The sequence below is a fragment of the Sphaerodactylus townsendi genome, linkage group LG07 (assembly GCF_021028975.2).
Source record: "Sphaerodactylus townsendi isolate TG3544 linkage group LG07, MPM_Stown_v2.3, whole genome shotgun sequence".
Lineage (NCBI taxonomy): Eukaryota > Metazoa > Chordata > Lepidosauria > Squamata > Sphaerodactylidae > Sphaerodactylus > Sphaerodactylus townsendi.
This window is the reverse complement of record NC_059431.1, coordinates 117,260,827-117,274,989: the sequence shown is the minus strand read 5'-3', so window position 1 is coordinate 117,274,989 and position 14,163 is coordinate 117,260,827. Positions and strand designations below refer to the sequence as shown.

General features: G+C 46.7%; 1 protein-coding gene across 19 annotated transcripts in view; it reads right to left on the bottom strand.

Moving 5' to 3' along the window:
- ADGRL3 (adhesion G protein-coupled receptor L3) overlaps window positions 1-14,163 on the bottom strand; it is a 907,827-nt gene that overhangs the window by 119,513 nt on the left and 774,151 nt on the right. For 12 of the 19 annotated variants that reach the window (XM_048503336.1, XM_048503340.1, XM_048503323.1 and 9 more), the window contains one exon: window positions 1,864-1,890. The exons of the other annotated variants lie outside the window; for them this stretch is intronic. In XM_048503336.1, coding sequence (XP_048359293.1) covers window positions 1,864-1,890 — 27 coding nt within the window. The remainder of the gene's footprint in view (window positions 1-1,863; window positions 1,891-14,163) is intronic. 19 annotated transcript variants of the gene reach the window in all.

Sequence of the window (14,163 nt, the reverse complement as noted above, 5' to 3'; positions counted from 1 at the left end):
TGGAGCAGAGGCGGAGCGACAAGGGGAAGGGGTGTGTGCGTTGCACCAGGCGCACGCCTGGGGTGGGGGCAGCAAAAATTTCAGGTTTGTTTTTTGTATTTGTTAGTGTTTTTCAGTTTTCGGCCTGCAGGGGGCGCAGCTTTCAGGCTAGCCACACCAAAATTTCAGGGAGCTTTTGGAGGACTCTCCTGATGATACCACCCAAGTTAGGTGAGGTTTGGTTCAGGGGGTCCAAAGTTATGGACTTCCAAGAGGGGTACTCCCATCCCCCGTTGTTTCCAATGGGAGCTAATAGGAGATGGGGGCTACACCTTTGAGAGTCCATAACTTTGGACCATCTGAACCAAACTTCACCAAACCTGCCCAGTATCATCAGGATAGTCTCCTAAAGATACCCTGAAATATTGATGCTGCTAGCCTGAAAACTGCACCCCCTGCAGGCCGAAAACTGAAAAAACACTAAAAATACAAAAAAAACCCCACAAAGGAACATGGGGGCAGCAAAACTCGAATTTTGCACCGGGCTCCATTTCCCCATACACCTTTGGACTGGAGTAAAGTCTTGGAGAATTAATACTTTTTAAAAACGTCACTGCATAAGGCCTATAGCTGCTTTTGCGTACTGTAGATATGCCTCAAATTAAAAAGAAAGAAATCCCAATAACGCATGGGTTTGCATCAGTAAACTGTAAAGAAATACAAAGCTAGCTAGTCTATTGTCTGGGAACAAATTTTGGATTTTTATTTTTATTTTGAAGAAAACAGACCTGCAGATAAGCAAGGTCAGCCTCAAATGCATTGCGCCCATTGTGAGACTGGCAATTTTTTAACCGGAAGGTTTCCGGTGGGCCCTGTGAGGCTATAGGTAGCCAGCAGCAAGAACAGCCCAAGCCGTCCCTGCAGAGCCAGAAGTACTGCAAGGTCCACTCGACTGGGTCCAGGGCTGTGGCAACGATGAGAACAAGTATAGCTCATCAGACCAGCAGGGGGCGCTTAGGTTCACTTACTCCGAGACTGCTTTAATGCTCCAGCGTACACCCCCCACAATTGTGCCCAGCCCCCCAATTCTTGTAATAGAATGACGGAGATGAGTATGAGACCAAAAAAATAAAAATAAAAAAATGAACACAAAGGACTCTTCACCAGAAGAACAAACTGAAAGTCTGCTGTAAAGTTAGGGCCACTGGAACGAGCTTTCCTACTGGTATTTGGGTTTTCTTGCAGGATATGTAATACATCATCCAAGGCCCATCTATTATTATGCATATATATATATTTTGTTTCCTGTCAATTTTCTGCATTTTTGTACAGACTTATGCTATTCAAAGGCTTCATGTTAATCAATGTTATTCAAGGAAGCAGAATATTTAAATAGTTGCCATGTTCTCACTGACAGTTTGGAACAGCTGCGCGTTTTGATCGCTAGAGCAGAATTTTTCATGCCTTGCCCAGAAACGCAGAGTCAGGGATATTAATCGGTTCAAATAAGTGTCTGAATGCTCCGAGATGCTTTTTGAAGGTTTTATCCCTCCAATGTATTCACCGTTCCAATCTGAGCCAATCGCTCCGAACTCGCGTTCAGGGTTCGGAGAAGGGCAGCTTCACACCCCAGAGGAGCTCTTCCGCTCCAAGTCTGTACTACACCAGATCTCACAAAAAATTAGGATGCCAGCCAATCGACAGTCACGAAGGGTAGAAGCGATAGGCCCTACTCCTTTCCTGCCCAGTTTGCTCTTCTGCCTTAAATGTGAATGACAGAAGCTGTAATGTTTCCTTAAAAAAAAAAGCAAAACTGATCTGACGAGCCAGTTCATGGGACCACGCTGATAAATGGGATTTATCAGGCATTCAGGTCATTCTTACTTGATGAAGGGTCTGTTATCCTCAAAGCTGAAGAATGCATAGACATAAAGACAAGAACGTCAACATTAGAATATAATGACAAAAGAAGTACTCGGCAGGTCAGCAATCAAGCATGCAAATCCTCAGTTCAATCGAGAGAAAAGCCGGAGCTTTGCTTTGCCCTGTGCTCGGCGGGGTGGGGGGGAGGGGGGGACGGGGACGAAGGTGGGGGCGGGGGCAAGCTAGAAGAGATCTGCAGTGGCCAGAAATGTCCCACTTTTCTTTTCTTTGCAAGTTCAAAACAACCACAAAGAGCAAACCAGAGCGGGGATGCCCGGTTGAAGAGGTGATGTTCTTCCCCAGATAATCTTTATTTAGTCCAAATTCTTCCCCCTGCCCCAAAGTTGAGTGGTTCAAAAGAGAAAGAATTCGGGGCAGAGGAATTTTGATCAGGAAAGGCAGCCAGGAAAGAGCCTTTCCCAGTACCGCTCCCACATCCACTCATTCCCATATCCATTTTGCTTTGAACAAACAAACACCAGAAGATAGGGCTGTCCGCTCCAAATGGGGAAATTCCTAGAGCTTTGGGGGTGAAGGTTGAGCAGGGCAGGGTTTGGGGAGGGCGTTCATTAAAGAAGAAGAGTTGGATTTATATCCCCCCTTTCTCTCCTGTAAGGAGACTCAAAGGGGCTGACCATTCCCCCTCACAACACCCAGTGAGGTAGGTGGGGCTGAGAGAGCTCCGAGAAGCTGTGACTAGCCCAAGGTCACCCAGCTGGCATGTGTTGGAGTGCACAGGCTAATCTGAATTCCCCAGATAAGCCTCCACCATTCAAGCAGCAGAGGGGGAATCAAACCTGGTTCCCCCAGATTAGAGTACACCTGCTCTTAACTACTTCGCCACTGCTGCTCTTAGTATAAAATGTCACGGTGGTCACCCTCCAAAGCAGCCGTTTCTGCAGGGGAACGATTCTCAGTAGTCTCGGAAGCCACTGCAATTCTAAGAGATCTCTATAGGAAATCTGATCCTGGAACTTGCACTTTCTGTACCTCAGTCCGGGCTATACCACTTCAACGTGCTACGGCGTGCTCCCGAGGCAGAATGCTTATTGATCAAAAAAAAAAAACTGGAACAGAAAACTAGAACAGGTTTCCAACCTTTCTCCAGACTTCTACGTACATGACTCTTTTTCTCCAAGGGGAGCAGAGCGCTGGCTGAGTCGCAGCCCAGTGTAGCAGGCTGCCTCTGTGATAACAAGGTCCTCACGCCCAAGGAACCGTCATTTCCTGACAGCGGCAATGCTAGGACTGGGTTTAGAAAAGAGGAGCCGGGCTCCAACTCCGCGGCTGCTTTGCCTGCACTTGTTCAGCCTGCAAAATGTCAATTGATTTAGAAATCTGCTGCCTTTGAAGAGCATTAATATTGGGGATTTAATATAGTCGTCTTGGCGGAGGACGTGAAGCTTTCCTGCACCTTAGGCGTTCTTCCCCCAATATATGAAGATGCATTCTACATGCCTTATCTTTTTATTATCAGCTTCTGACAATAACAGCTCCTCGATCCCCTCCCTTTGCAAGAGTCAGACTCCATTATCCTCTTTGCAGATAATGGCACGAGAAACCGTCTCCAAATCTGCTCCTGCTCATTACTGACAGCTGACCTATTTACTGCTGCTCCAAAGGACACGGAGGGTCGGTTGCCTACCAAACGGGGGAAACTCACCCCATGTGAAGATGAAAAACAACAGGCAATTTCTCATTAAAATATATTTCTGCAGCCTTCAGTTGTAAGTCATCCCCCCACCCCCCCTTTTGCAGCTGTACTCTTGTTGCGCCTGATCGCATAGTCTCTGGCTGTTTTTTCTAACACAGAAATTAACAGTCGTTCCAGAAAAGGCGGTGTAAGCTGTAAGGCGAGAAAAGAAATGCCAGTGTTGCTTTGGGAAACGCAACGTGAAAATCGTAGCGACGCTCTTCCAGTACCTGGGTGAAAGATCGGTGATCACCTTCCATTGACCAACAGCCAAGAATTTATTCATCGTCATCCTGACGTTTTGTGCGTCCGCCTATGAGTACATGAAGCTTATATGCTGAAAGTTGAATACTTACTGGCATCAGACACGTGGTATCCTGCGCATGTACACCGTTAGTGGATCTCTTTGAACGTTACACCTTTATTGCAGAGACTTGATATCTTAGTATTGTCTTTGGGATCCCCTGTATACGTATTATTCGTTGCTTGGTTGGTGCTATCTATAATATTTATACTTTACTAGCGTGGCCCAGCCACGCGTTGCTGTGGCTTATTGTGGTGAAATGGAAAAGGAACAGTAGCAGCAAATCAATTGCAGAGGCCAGCAGTACGTGCTCATGCAAACACGTAGCCTGATACTGTGTGATGTCATTGATGTGTGTGCCTGCATTCCTTGGGGGGGGGGATGGAAAGGCACCCCACCCACACATCTAGGCTGGCTGGTCACGATCCTTTACCTGGGAATAAGTTTGGTTGGTGGCAATGGGTGTGGCTTCTGAGGAAACCCTCTGAGGGGCGCGATGTGGCCATTCAAAGTATGTCACAGTTGCTGTACTGAGCTTACTCCTGAGTAATGCGTGCCTGGTTTTCTTAACTGTAACCGCAGTATTCAGGGAATCTAGGATGCCTGGCCCCTCCCTCCCGTCCCTTGCATGTCGCCCCTCACTCTCTTCCCTCCCTCCCTTCTCTTCCCTTGCATGCCATCCCTCCCCCTCCTTTCCTTCCCTTTTCCTCCACTAGGGTGGGTGGGTCATATCAAGATGCTGGGCCCCCTGCCTCCCCTCCCTTGCATGCCACCCCTCACTGTCTCCCCTCTCTCACTTCTCTTCCCTTGCATGCCTACCCCTCCGTCCCTTTCCTTTCCGGCGGTGTGTGTATGTGTTTCACAGCCACTCGAGTTACTGCCTTTGTACTGTTTCCACTGCTCATATCTGGCCGTCTGAGTGAACATTCTAAGCAGCACAAACATTCTAAGGGTGACAGTTACACACAGGCAGCTGCATGTCCTCCACCAGGGAGCGCCAGGAAAAAAGCGTTTTACCTGGGCCAGGTGTGAAATTTCAGGTATGTGAACATCTAAGAACACTCTCAACTGGCTGACTATAGTGGCTGGGAATTTTCAGAGGAATTGGCCCAGCAGTTACTGAGGTATACTGTCATCAACAAAAACACTGTTAGCTTTTTATATACATAGATTGTTGATTAAGAGTTGTGGGTCTATTAAATGGAAGCTTGAGTTATTTTCATTAAAAATAGAGTTTTTAACTTCTCACCAGAGCCAGACAAGATTCTTTTTCCTTTTGTAAGCTAGATTCTGTCTTTGGCTCATCCTGTAATTCTGAAAGATCGGTGATGCCAGTTGGCAGAGCCTCAGTTCCAAAGGCTGCTTCCCATCTCTCCATCTTTGTTTGCTTATATTTCTGAAGCCGTGCACATTCCCCCATCAGTTTTCACAGAACCTGGTACCCAGTCTATCTCTCACGTCGGCTGCTTTGACTGCTGAAGAGTCTGAGGCTACCCTCTGGTCAGTCAACTTTCAAGAACTTTGAACTGTTTTGCCTGCTATCACGCAGAGAGAAGAAAACAGGGCCGCCCAATGGGCGTTTGATCTCACTTGATCTCCACTCGGCTAATTATCCCTTACAACTGAGAATCAAGGGAGGTCGGTTGAATCAGATAATGAAAGAAAGAAAGGCCATTAACCAGGAGAGGTTCTTTCGGTCAGCATGATGTCTGGCTCAAGGGTTCCTTCACAACTTGCTGCACTCAAAGCTTGGCTACTTTTTCACACGGCTGGTAGGGATCGTCTCATTACACTGAAATTCATGGATAAAGATGGGTCTGCTTCTAGTGATCCTCAAAATGGTGCAGGCTGAGGGTTTGTGGTGTCCATTTGCACTCTCCCCTCCAGAGGTGGGATCCAACCAGTTCTCACCACTTCTCTAGAAGTGGTTACTAATTTTTTTCTGAGTGCCGAGAAGGGGTTACTAAAGCAACCTCCCTGCCCAATAGGGACTGGACGTGCGTGTGTGCAGCGGCGCCACTATTTGAATCCCTCCACCATCGGAACCTGTTATTAAAATTTTTGGATCCCACCACTATCCCCCTCCCAATTTCTTCCCCAAAGCACAAGCCACTCCTGGCTTTCCTCCAACTTGGTGGTACTTTGCATCTGCAAAGAGTGCCCACGCAGAAACAGCTGCCTCCATTTTAGGAAGATGTGTAGCTTGGGGCCATCCAACATATTGTGACAATTCCCAGCCCCGATGGCAGCTCACTTCCCCTTCTCAAAATTCCAAAAGCACCCATTGGTTCAACAAGATTGGGGATGCCTGCTCTATTCCATCTATTATAGTGGGATGCCTCTTTATCGGTAACGGCCCAGTTCTCACCTCTGCCCAATCTGGTCATACATGAAGGAGGTGATCACATAAAATCAATGCAATATGGCATGTTGGCATGTTCATTCAAGACACGTATATGAAAAAAAGAGGCATACTTGACGGGCAAGGAATTATGGGAGCTCTCCAGAGGTGGGATTCAGGGGGTTCCGAAGGTTCTGTAGAACCTGTTGTTAAAATTTCCTTTTTCACTATTTTAATACGTTTTATTAAGTATTAATATTTTTAATACTTAAAATAAAAAAGTGATATGAAAAATATTTTCAAAAATACTTTTTAAGAGTCATTATTTGAATCCCATCACCATCGGAACCTGTTGTTAAAATGTTTGAATCCCACCACTGGAGCTCTCTATCCACGGCAATCACTATTTGTAGCAGACTGGTCAAAATAATGGTGGGGGGCGTGGTCTGTGAATAAATAGATATTCACATTGGGTCTCCTGCAAGTCCTACTGAATTCCCAGCATACATTTTTTGAACGTTATCCTATGATGCATTTAAAGAAGTGGAGTTTAGACAGCAGCAGTCAAGTAAACATTTTATAGGAGGAATGGATTTTGGTCCTCCTCTTCAACACTACTTTCTCCTGTATGTGCTTTGTACCCCTTGTGTTTCTCAAGATGTCAAGAAGAAATTCCTGCTACGGGATAGTGACCCGTTTACTGTTGATTTTTAGGATTTGACTAGAACAGGGGTCTGCAACCTGCAGCTCTCCAGATGTTCATGGACTACAATTCCCATCAGCCCCTGCCAGCATGGCCAAGTGGCCATGCTGGCAGGGGGACTAGAACAATCCTGTAACATAAACTGCTACTGTCTAGCCCTGGAACTATATATCCACAGGATAAGAGGCAGTGTTTCCTCTTTGCCCTTATAGATTTTAGTAACAAGGAAATGCTAATGGCCTGTTCGCGTGACTCTAAGGGACATGTTGGCCTAGGAAAGCTGCCTCTGTTACCTCCAGTCTACAATGAACTGGTTCTGTGAAGCCATGTTCAGACGTCAGCATGAGCTTTGCATGGACATAGTGCTGTGGCTATGATTGAGTGTCAATACCAGGATGACTTCACTTTCATAGGGCCAGCCTGACCTAGACTGGGGTTCTCTTTTTGCTATGACCACCTCATACTGAATGATTCTGTGAACAGACAGTTTGCCTCTCTGCTCCCTGTGACTCACTGCCACCCAATAATTGCCCTTAATGGCCCAGCAGGAACACGTCATGTGTATGCGCTTTTACAAACAATTGTCATATTTCCTCCCGTTCTCTCGCCAGGAATAAGGTTGACAGCTACCAGGGAAAAAGGGGTAAGACCGCTGCTCATTTGAACATGTTATTTGAAAGAGATGCACATCTTAAATGGCTGTTAATTAGCATCACAGCCACTAAAACAGCCTGGAAGGGGCGGGGGGGGGGGGGAATCCAAAAACCAGACATCATAAAGTGTAATGCAAGCTACACAGTGACTCCACTACACAGGAATGCAATATAGACACTTTACAATGGCAGATATACAGAGGTAGCTGTGCTGGTCCATAGCAGAATTCAAAAGCAGAATTAATAACCCTTTATTAAGATCCACCAAAATAATACAGCGCGGTATGCAAACTTTTTTGAGTTCTTTGGAACTTTGCATGAGGTTTGAAATTAATTAAAATAACTTGTTCCTGACCTTTCAAATTTGCCACGAGGTTACAATGCTACATTTTGGCCTTCGTGTCCTCATTACTTAGTGCATCGGCTCGAAATCATCTCCAGTATGTTTATATAAAGTCTATTAACTTTCCTCGGCTCTTGGCCTTTCGAAGGGACCTGTGTGTTTCATCTGGCACCAGAAAAACATATGAACAACTAACGGGTGCTTACGTTTTAAACTGGGTGACCTTCATATCTTTGCTTCTTATTCCCAGCATGCCAAGGGTGCAACCTGACACCATCCTATTATCATTATTATTTATTCAGTTTGATATCCTGCTGGCCCCGCCAGGTGGGCTCAGAGTGACTAACAACCTACATAACTACAATTACAATACAAGAAATACAATATACGAAGCTTAAAAGAATGCAACCTGATACCACACCCACCCCGACACCAGTAAAGTCAGCATTTCATGCCACACAAGATGGCGACAGACAATACAATCCTGTGGAGAGTTATTCCAGTCTCAGTTCATTTAATTAATTCATTAACCAATTAATGTATCGGTGGGAATAACTCACCATAGGATTGCACCGAGAGAGGTTTTAGGTTCATGACTGTAGATCTCTTTCGCTGCCTTCTCCTGTTTAATGACCATCAACCCTAATTAAGAGATCTGGAGAATGTGCAGACTTGCACATTATGCTTGGTTCTTTTAACACGTTTAAATGCAGGATATTTTATGACTTTCGATTTTACAGCAGCAAACATCAACATTCTCAGACCACTTTTAACCCCAATGGGCAGCGTGGGACCCATTTTATCCCACATCTTTGCCTCTTTCCTCCATTCCTCTCTTGTCCTGGGTTTTTCATTGTTCTGCGCACCCCCCTTGTCTCCCCTCTCCAGCTATCTCTTGTCTGCACGTTAACAAAGAAATGTGGGTCACAACGGCTAATTGGACACCAATCATGTATGCGTGCTATCCACGTACTTTCATCTCTGTCAGGGACAAAAACCACAAACCTGGTTTACCTCACAGACTGTTGTGAAAAAAGGGAAAGGAATTGCATACGTTGCAGTAAACTCCTCAGAGGAGGAGGAGGATGCCAGTATCGACAAGAATAACAAGAACATCCAAGGACTGCCGTGGCATGTGGTGGTCAGTAGGGGGTCACAGTGCAAGAGGAATGGAGTATGGGGATGTTCCTTCTATCTACAAAAAGCTAAATGGAAATGTGGGAATACTGGGACGAATTACCCATGTTTTAGACTCCTCCACCACTACTAGGCCCACAGGGTTGCATAAGTCTGGCCATTCCCTCTCCGCTGCTGCCTCTGAAGCACAGTCATACTCAATTGGCTTAGACCAGTGATGGCGAACCTATGGCACAGGTGCCAGAGGTGGCACTCAGAGCCCTCTCTGTGGGCACGTGCAAACAGAGTGCCCCCTCCACACATCTAGGCTGGCCTGGGCTGCTGGGCTCAATTATTAGCGTTAAACCTAAGACCTAGTTTTGGGGAAGTAGTGTAGTACTGTTAAGCGCTGATAAACTAAAGTGCAATCCTTTACCTGGGAGTAAGCTCGGTTGCTGGCAATGGGGCTTGCTTCTGAGTAAACCCTCCTAGGGTCATGATTCACCCGTTGGAAGAGTTGCACGGTTGCTTCAAAGCAAAGCCATCAACTACCACCAAGCTTGCTCCTGAGTAACGCACGCCTCGGAGCCAACTGTTTTTTCTAAGCAAAAACCTCAGTATTCAGGTTAAATTATCGTGTTGGCACTTTGTGGTAAATAAGTGGGTTTTGGGTTGCAATTTGGGCACTCAGTCTCGAAAAGGTTTGCCATCGCTGGATTAGACGCTCTGGCCCCTTCTGCACAAGCCAATAAACCCGGGCTGGAAATGGGAAAAAACCCATCCCAGGGGGGAACTTCGCACGGCTCCCACCCCTACAGCTAGGCTGCCCCGTGTTATCTCACCCAAAACAGGTTATTCGAGAATCACGCTATCCACAATTCTTTTGTTTTAACACATTTTGCTGTCACTTGCGAGTGAACGGCTGGCCGAGAAGTGACTTAAGCAGCCGTGCTTCCCTCCATTTTCAAAGGTCCTGCCTGGCAGCTGCGTAGCCATGCAGGGACACGGGGACGTCAGCATGGCTGCTGGGGTCCATGCCTGCCTGCCCACATAGCTACGCAGCTGAGGGAGGTGGGTTAACAAAAAAGGACGTGCCTCCGTGCGAAGGCACAACGGCAACCCGCATTGCTTCCGTGGGCTCTGTTCACTGCCTGCACAGAGGCATGCGAACGTGCCGGCTTGAAGGCGGGTTGCTTTATCCCGACTGCAACCCGCTGAACTTTTGCTGTGCAGAAGGGGCCTCTGAAATGCACACCCACACTACCACTGGTACTGAAAGTTACTTTGCAACCTCAAAGGACTTGGGAGGGTTCTATATAAAGCAGGAAGAGAGTGGAGGCCAGTGGCAAAGCTACAATGGGGACATCCAGGGACATTTATCCCAGGTGCCACCACTGCAGGTCATAAGAACATAAGCACATAAGAACAAGCCAGCTGGATCAGACCAGAGTCCATCTAGTCCAGCTCTCTGCTACTCACAGTGGCCCACCAGGTGCCTTTGGGAGCTCACATGCGGGAGGTGAAAGCAATGGCCTTCTGCGGCTGTTGCTCCTGAGCACCTGGACTGTTAAGGCATTTGCCATCTCAGATCAAAGAAGATCAAGATTGGTAGCCATAAATCGACTTCTCCATAAATCTGTCCAAGCCCCTTTTAAAGCCCCTTTTAAAGGTCAAGTATGGGGCGCAAAAAACAGGCCTGGGCGCCATTTTGCCCCGGGCTCTGTTTGCCCTCCCTACGCCTCTGGAGCAGGCAGGTGTAAAGAGCAAACCGACAGATGCCCAAAGGACATGTCAGACTCTTTGTATCCATCGTGGGCAGAAATCGCCATGGGGAAAGAGATGGATGGTCATGTTTCATGGTCATGAAGCACGGTCTTAGCACAAAGGCCCGTCTTGCTGAAAAGAAGCCAATGAATGTGGAACCCAGTGGAAACCAGATTCCAGCAGACTTTTCCTGACTGTAAAACACATTCCCTCCCTGAGCAGCTCCACTGCCATGCTTATTCAAAACGTTTACCCCCTTGCCTCCCAGCAGTTTTTGTTGAAGGCAAATTGAAAGGAGACACACACACTGCTGCATCTCCAAGAGGTGTTAAGAACCAGCACTTAGAATTACCTAACACAGCACTAGTTCCTTACAAATACTGCCAGGACACCCAAGCACATGGGTTTCTCCTTCTTAGCTGCTGTTTGGCAGTGCAAAGCAATACCGGCATCTGGAGCCGGTACATCACCATGAAAGCTTGTTATTTACCTCGTGCCTTTAAATTATGCCAAATTTAGTTAATTTATCACTGTAAGGGAGCCATCTGGAAGTAATGAGGACACCTTCTTGCTCAAAGGCAGCCTGCGGCGAGATTCCAGTTGTTTCAGTTGGTGCTTTAAGTATCCTGTTGTCAAAAAATCCTCTTTTGCTGCTACGGGCAATATTTTTTGTCTGCCGGTGAAGTTTGGCCACATATTGGTATGATACAGAATCAGCAAAGATTTTTGAACTGATCCACATTTTACAAACCGCCCAGGCGGGACTTCCTGATGGACTATGAAATGTACGATTCCTTAAAGCAATCATGATTAATGGCTTCGTAGGAAGACCTGGAGTATTTAATATCTTTCACAAGACACTCCGAATCAATAACCATTGATCAGCATTTTTTTTGATGGAACACATCTGACAGCAGAAAAATCAGCGTGTACCCCTGCAATTTAACATGAACGTAGCCTTCATAAAAAAACAAAAGCTAAACAAGCCAGAGAAAGTCGTAAAAATGGCAACTAGCACATGTGGGGAATAAGGAGGCGGCGCACCATCAAAGTGAACAAACCACACATGCTCAAGTCTTGTCAGGCCGCGCCATCCTTGGCCTGCCAGCATGCACGTCCTCAGCTCACCATCTCCGTTTCCCCAAGGCCACGGGGTCTCTGTCTTTTGTTTCACATGTACCTAGTTCAATAGAGTTTGCCGAGTACTTCTAATCTTTCTTTCACAGGGAGTAACTCATCTATTCTCAAAACAATGTAACTGTATTGCTGTCCTTTCTCATGCTGATATTGGGGGGATGCAAAGGCTTTATGGGTTGAACCAAACTGTAACCTTAAGGTCTATACTGAGGCCAGGGAGTTTGCATCTCAGATTCAGCTACCTGGCCATTGGGCTTGACACAGTTCTAATAAAGCTCTTGGAACTTTCTTGAGACTTCTTATTGACTCGACTACCAGACCCTTACAAGTCTATCTAGAGGGATTTGCATATGGAGACTGTTCCATTTGCTGTTCCCACGCCCAACAGTTTTGCCAGGCTGAGAAAGATGGACCCATGCAAGAGTTTAGAAGAAGGCAAAGGGCTACTGGAGAAAAGTTGCTACAGATGTGCCAGAATCACTCTAGGGATCCAATTTCATTCAATATGCCTTTTTGTGACTTACAGAACTCGCTACTAAAATAGATCCCACATGATTTAGATGATAGTCTTCACTGGTGTAGTGAGGGGGGGCATGAAGGGACTAGAACGCTGTTTTCACGGGTGGGGGGTGCAGCAATGCATTGGCCCAACTTCCTCATGGTATCTGAGCAGGGCACAGTTAAATGCTGGCCACTGGGACTAGCCCTGCTCCCAAACTCCACATGGAGTTTTAAAGAGTGCAGTGAGGGAGTCTGTTTTGGTGCTGGCAAATCTGCTGTCTTGCCCGAGGTCGAAGGCCTTTTAATCTCGCCAGGTTTGCCAGCCCTCCAATCCTTTTAAAGCCAGACCTGGCCAGCTGAAACCAGAATCAAACAGGCCATGTCACTCTGAGCTCCACATTGAGATTGGGGCAGGCTGGCTGGACCTGCACTCAAACTCCAAGTGGAGTTTGGGGGCAGGACCAGACCAGCTGGCCCCACAGGCCAGCTTCACCCCAACTCCACAGGGCAGCTGTGGGGGAGTGGGGTGCAGCACCCAGGGTGAGCCTTGGGTGCTGTTTCAGAAAGCTACATCCTTGATAGTTTTGATTGGGCCCGAGGAGTTTGTAAGACTTACGTTATACAGAACTTTCGCTTGTCCGAGTAGAATGCCCATCTGTCTCTAAGAGGAGCATATTAATCTTGCCTCAGGACAGATGGGGTGGGTAGAAAGACTTTATTTTGATGCTGAGGGATGTGAGATAAGGGTGAAATGCTCCCTCAGGTTCTCCAATCCCCCTTCCACTGGAATGACTTATCTGCTAGACCAAGGCCACTTTGGCTAGGCAGGAGTTTCAGGGTCTCTGGTCATGATCTTGGCTCAGGGAGGCCTTGCTGGTTTGGTTCCCCATGGGCTGGCCTCACCTTCTAACTTTTGAAAGCCCTCATCGCTTAGGACGAGCCAATCAGGTGGAAAAGGCTGAAGATGTTGTGTGATGCTACCCAAAGTCAATCAAATGAGGGAAATGGGACCTGAATCTGGGATTTAGGGGAGAAGAGTCTTTGAGAAGTCTTTACGCTGAACACACAGACACATAGAAGAGCTCCGAGTATAATTCAAGCTAAAGTGGTGCACATTTTAACTCCTACCCTCACTAGCTACCTTGTTTGATAGTGATGAACCCTCAGACCCCCAGTGAGTTTCATGGAACAGTTCCAGACCCACATTTCCTCAGGCTCTAAGTTCAACACACTATTCACACAAACTCTCAACCTTAGAAGAGAACTCACTGGGAAAAAGGAAGCGAGGAACTGAGGCCGCTGAGAGAGAGAGAGAGTTATTCAACCGAGAGAGCGAGAGTGAGAGAGAATGGGAAAGAAAAAAAACACACACACCAGGCGAGAACAATGAATTATGATGCTCAGCAAACACCTCAGGGGGTGAGAGTTAATAGGGTAGCTGTAGGAGAGTTATTCAGTTATCATGAAAACAAGAATAAATGGATACCGGGGTGAAAAGGAGTATCTGGAGTCTAAGGTGTATTGTAGCTGCCACATAAATGCTAAAGAAATAGCTGCGACGGAGGAAAGGGGCCTGAAGACAAACATATTGAAGGGTGCCTCTAAAATCTGTATTTTGCCTGACTTCTAAGAGATAGGCGGAACAAAGGCTGAGAGAGGAAGATAAGGCTTGGCTATTTGAGGTGAATTTTAAGGTAGAATTAATG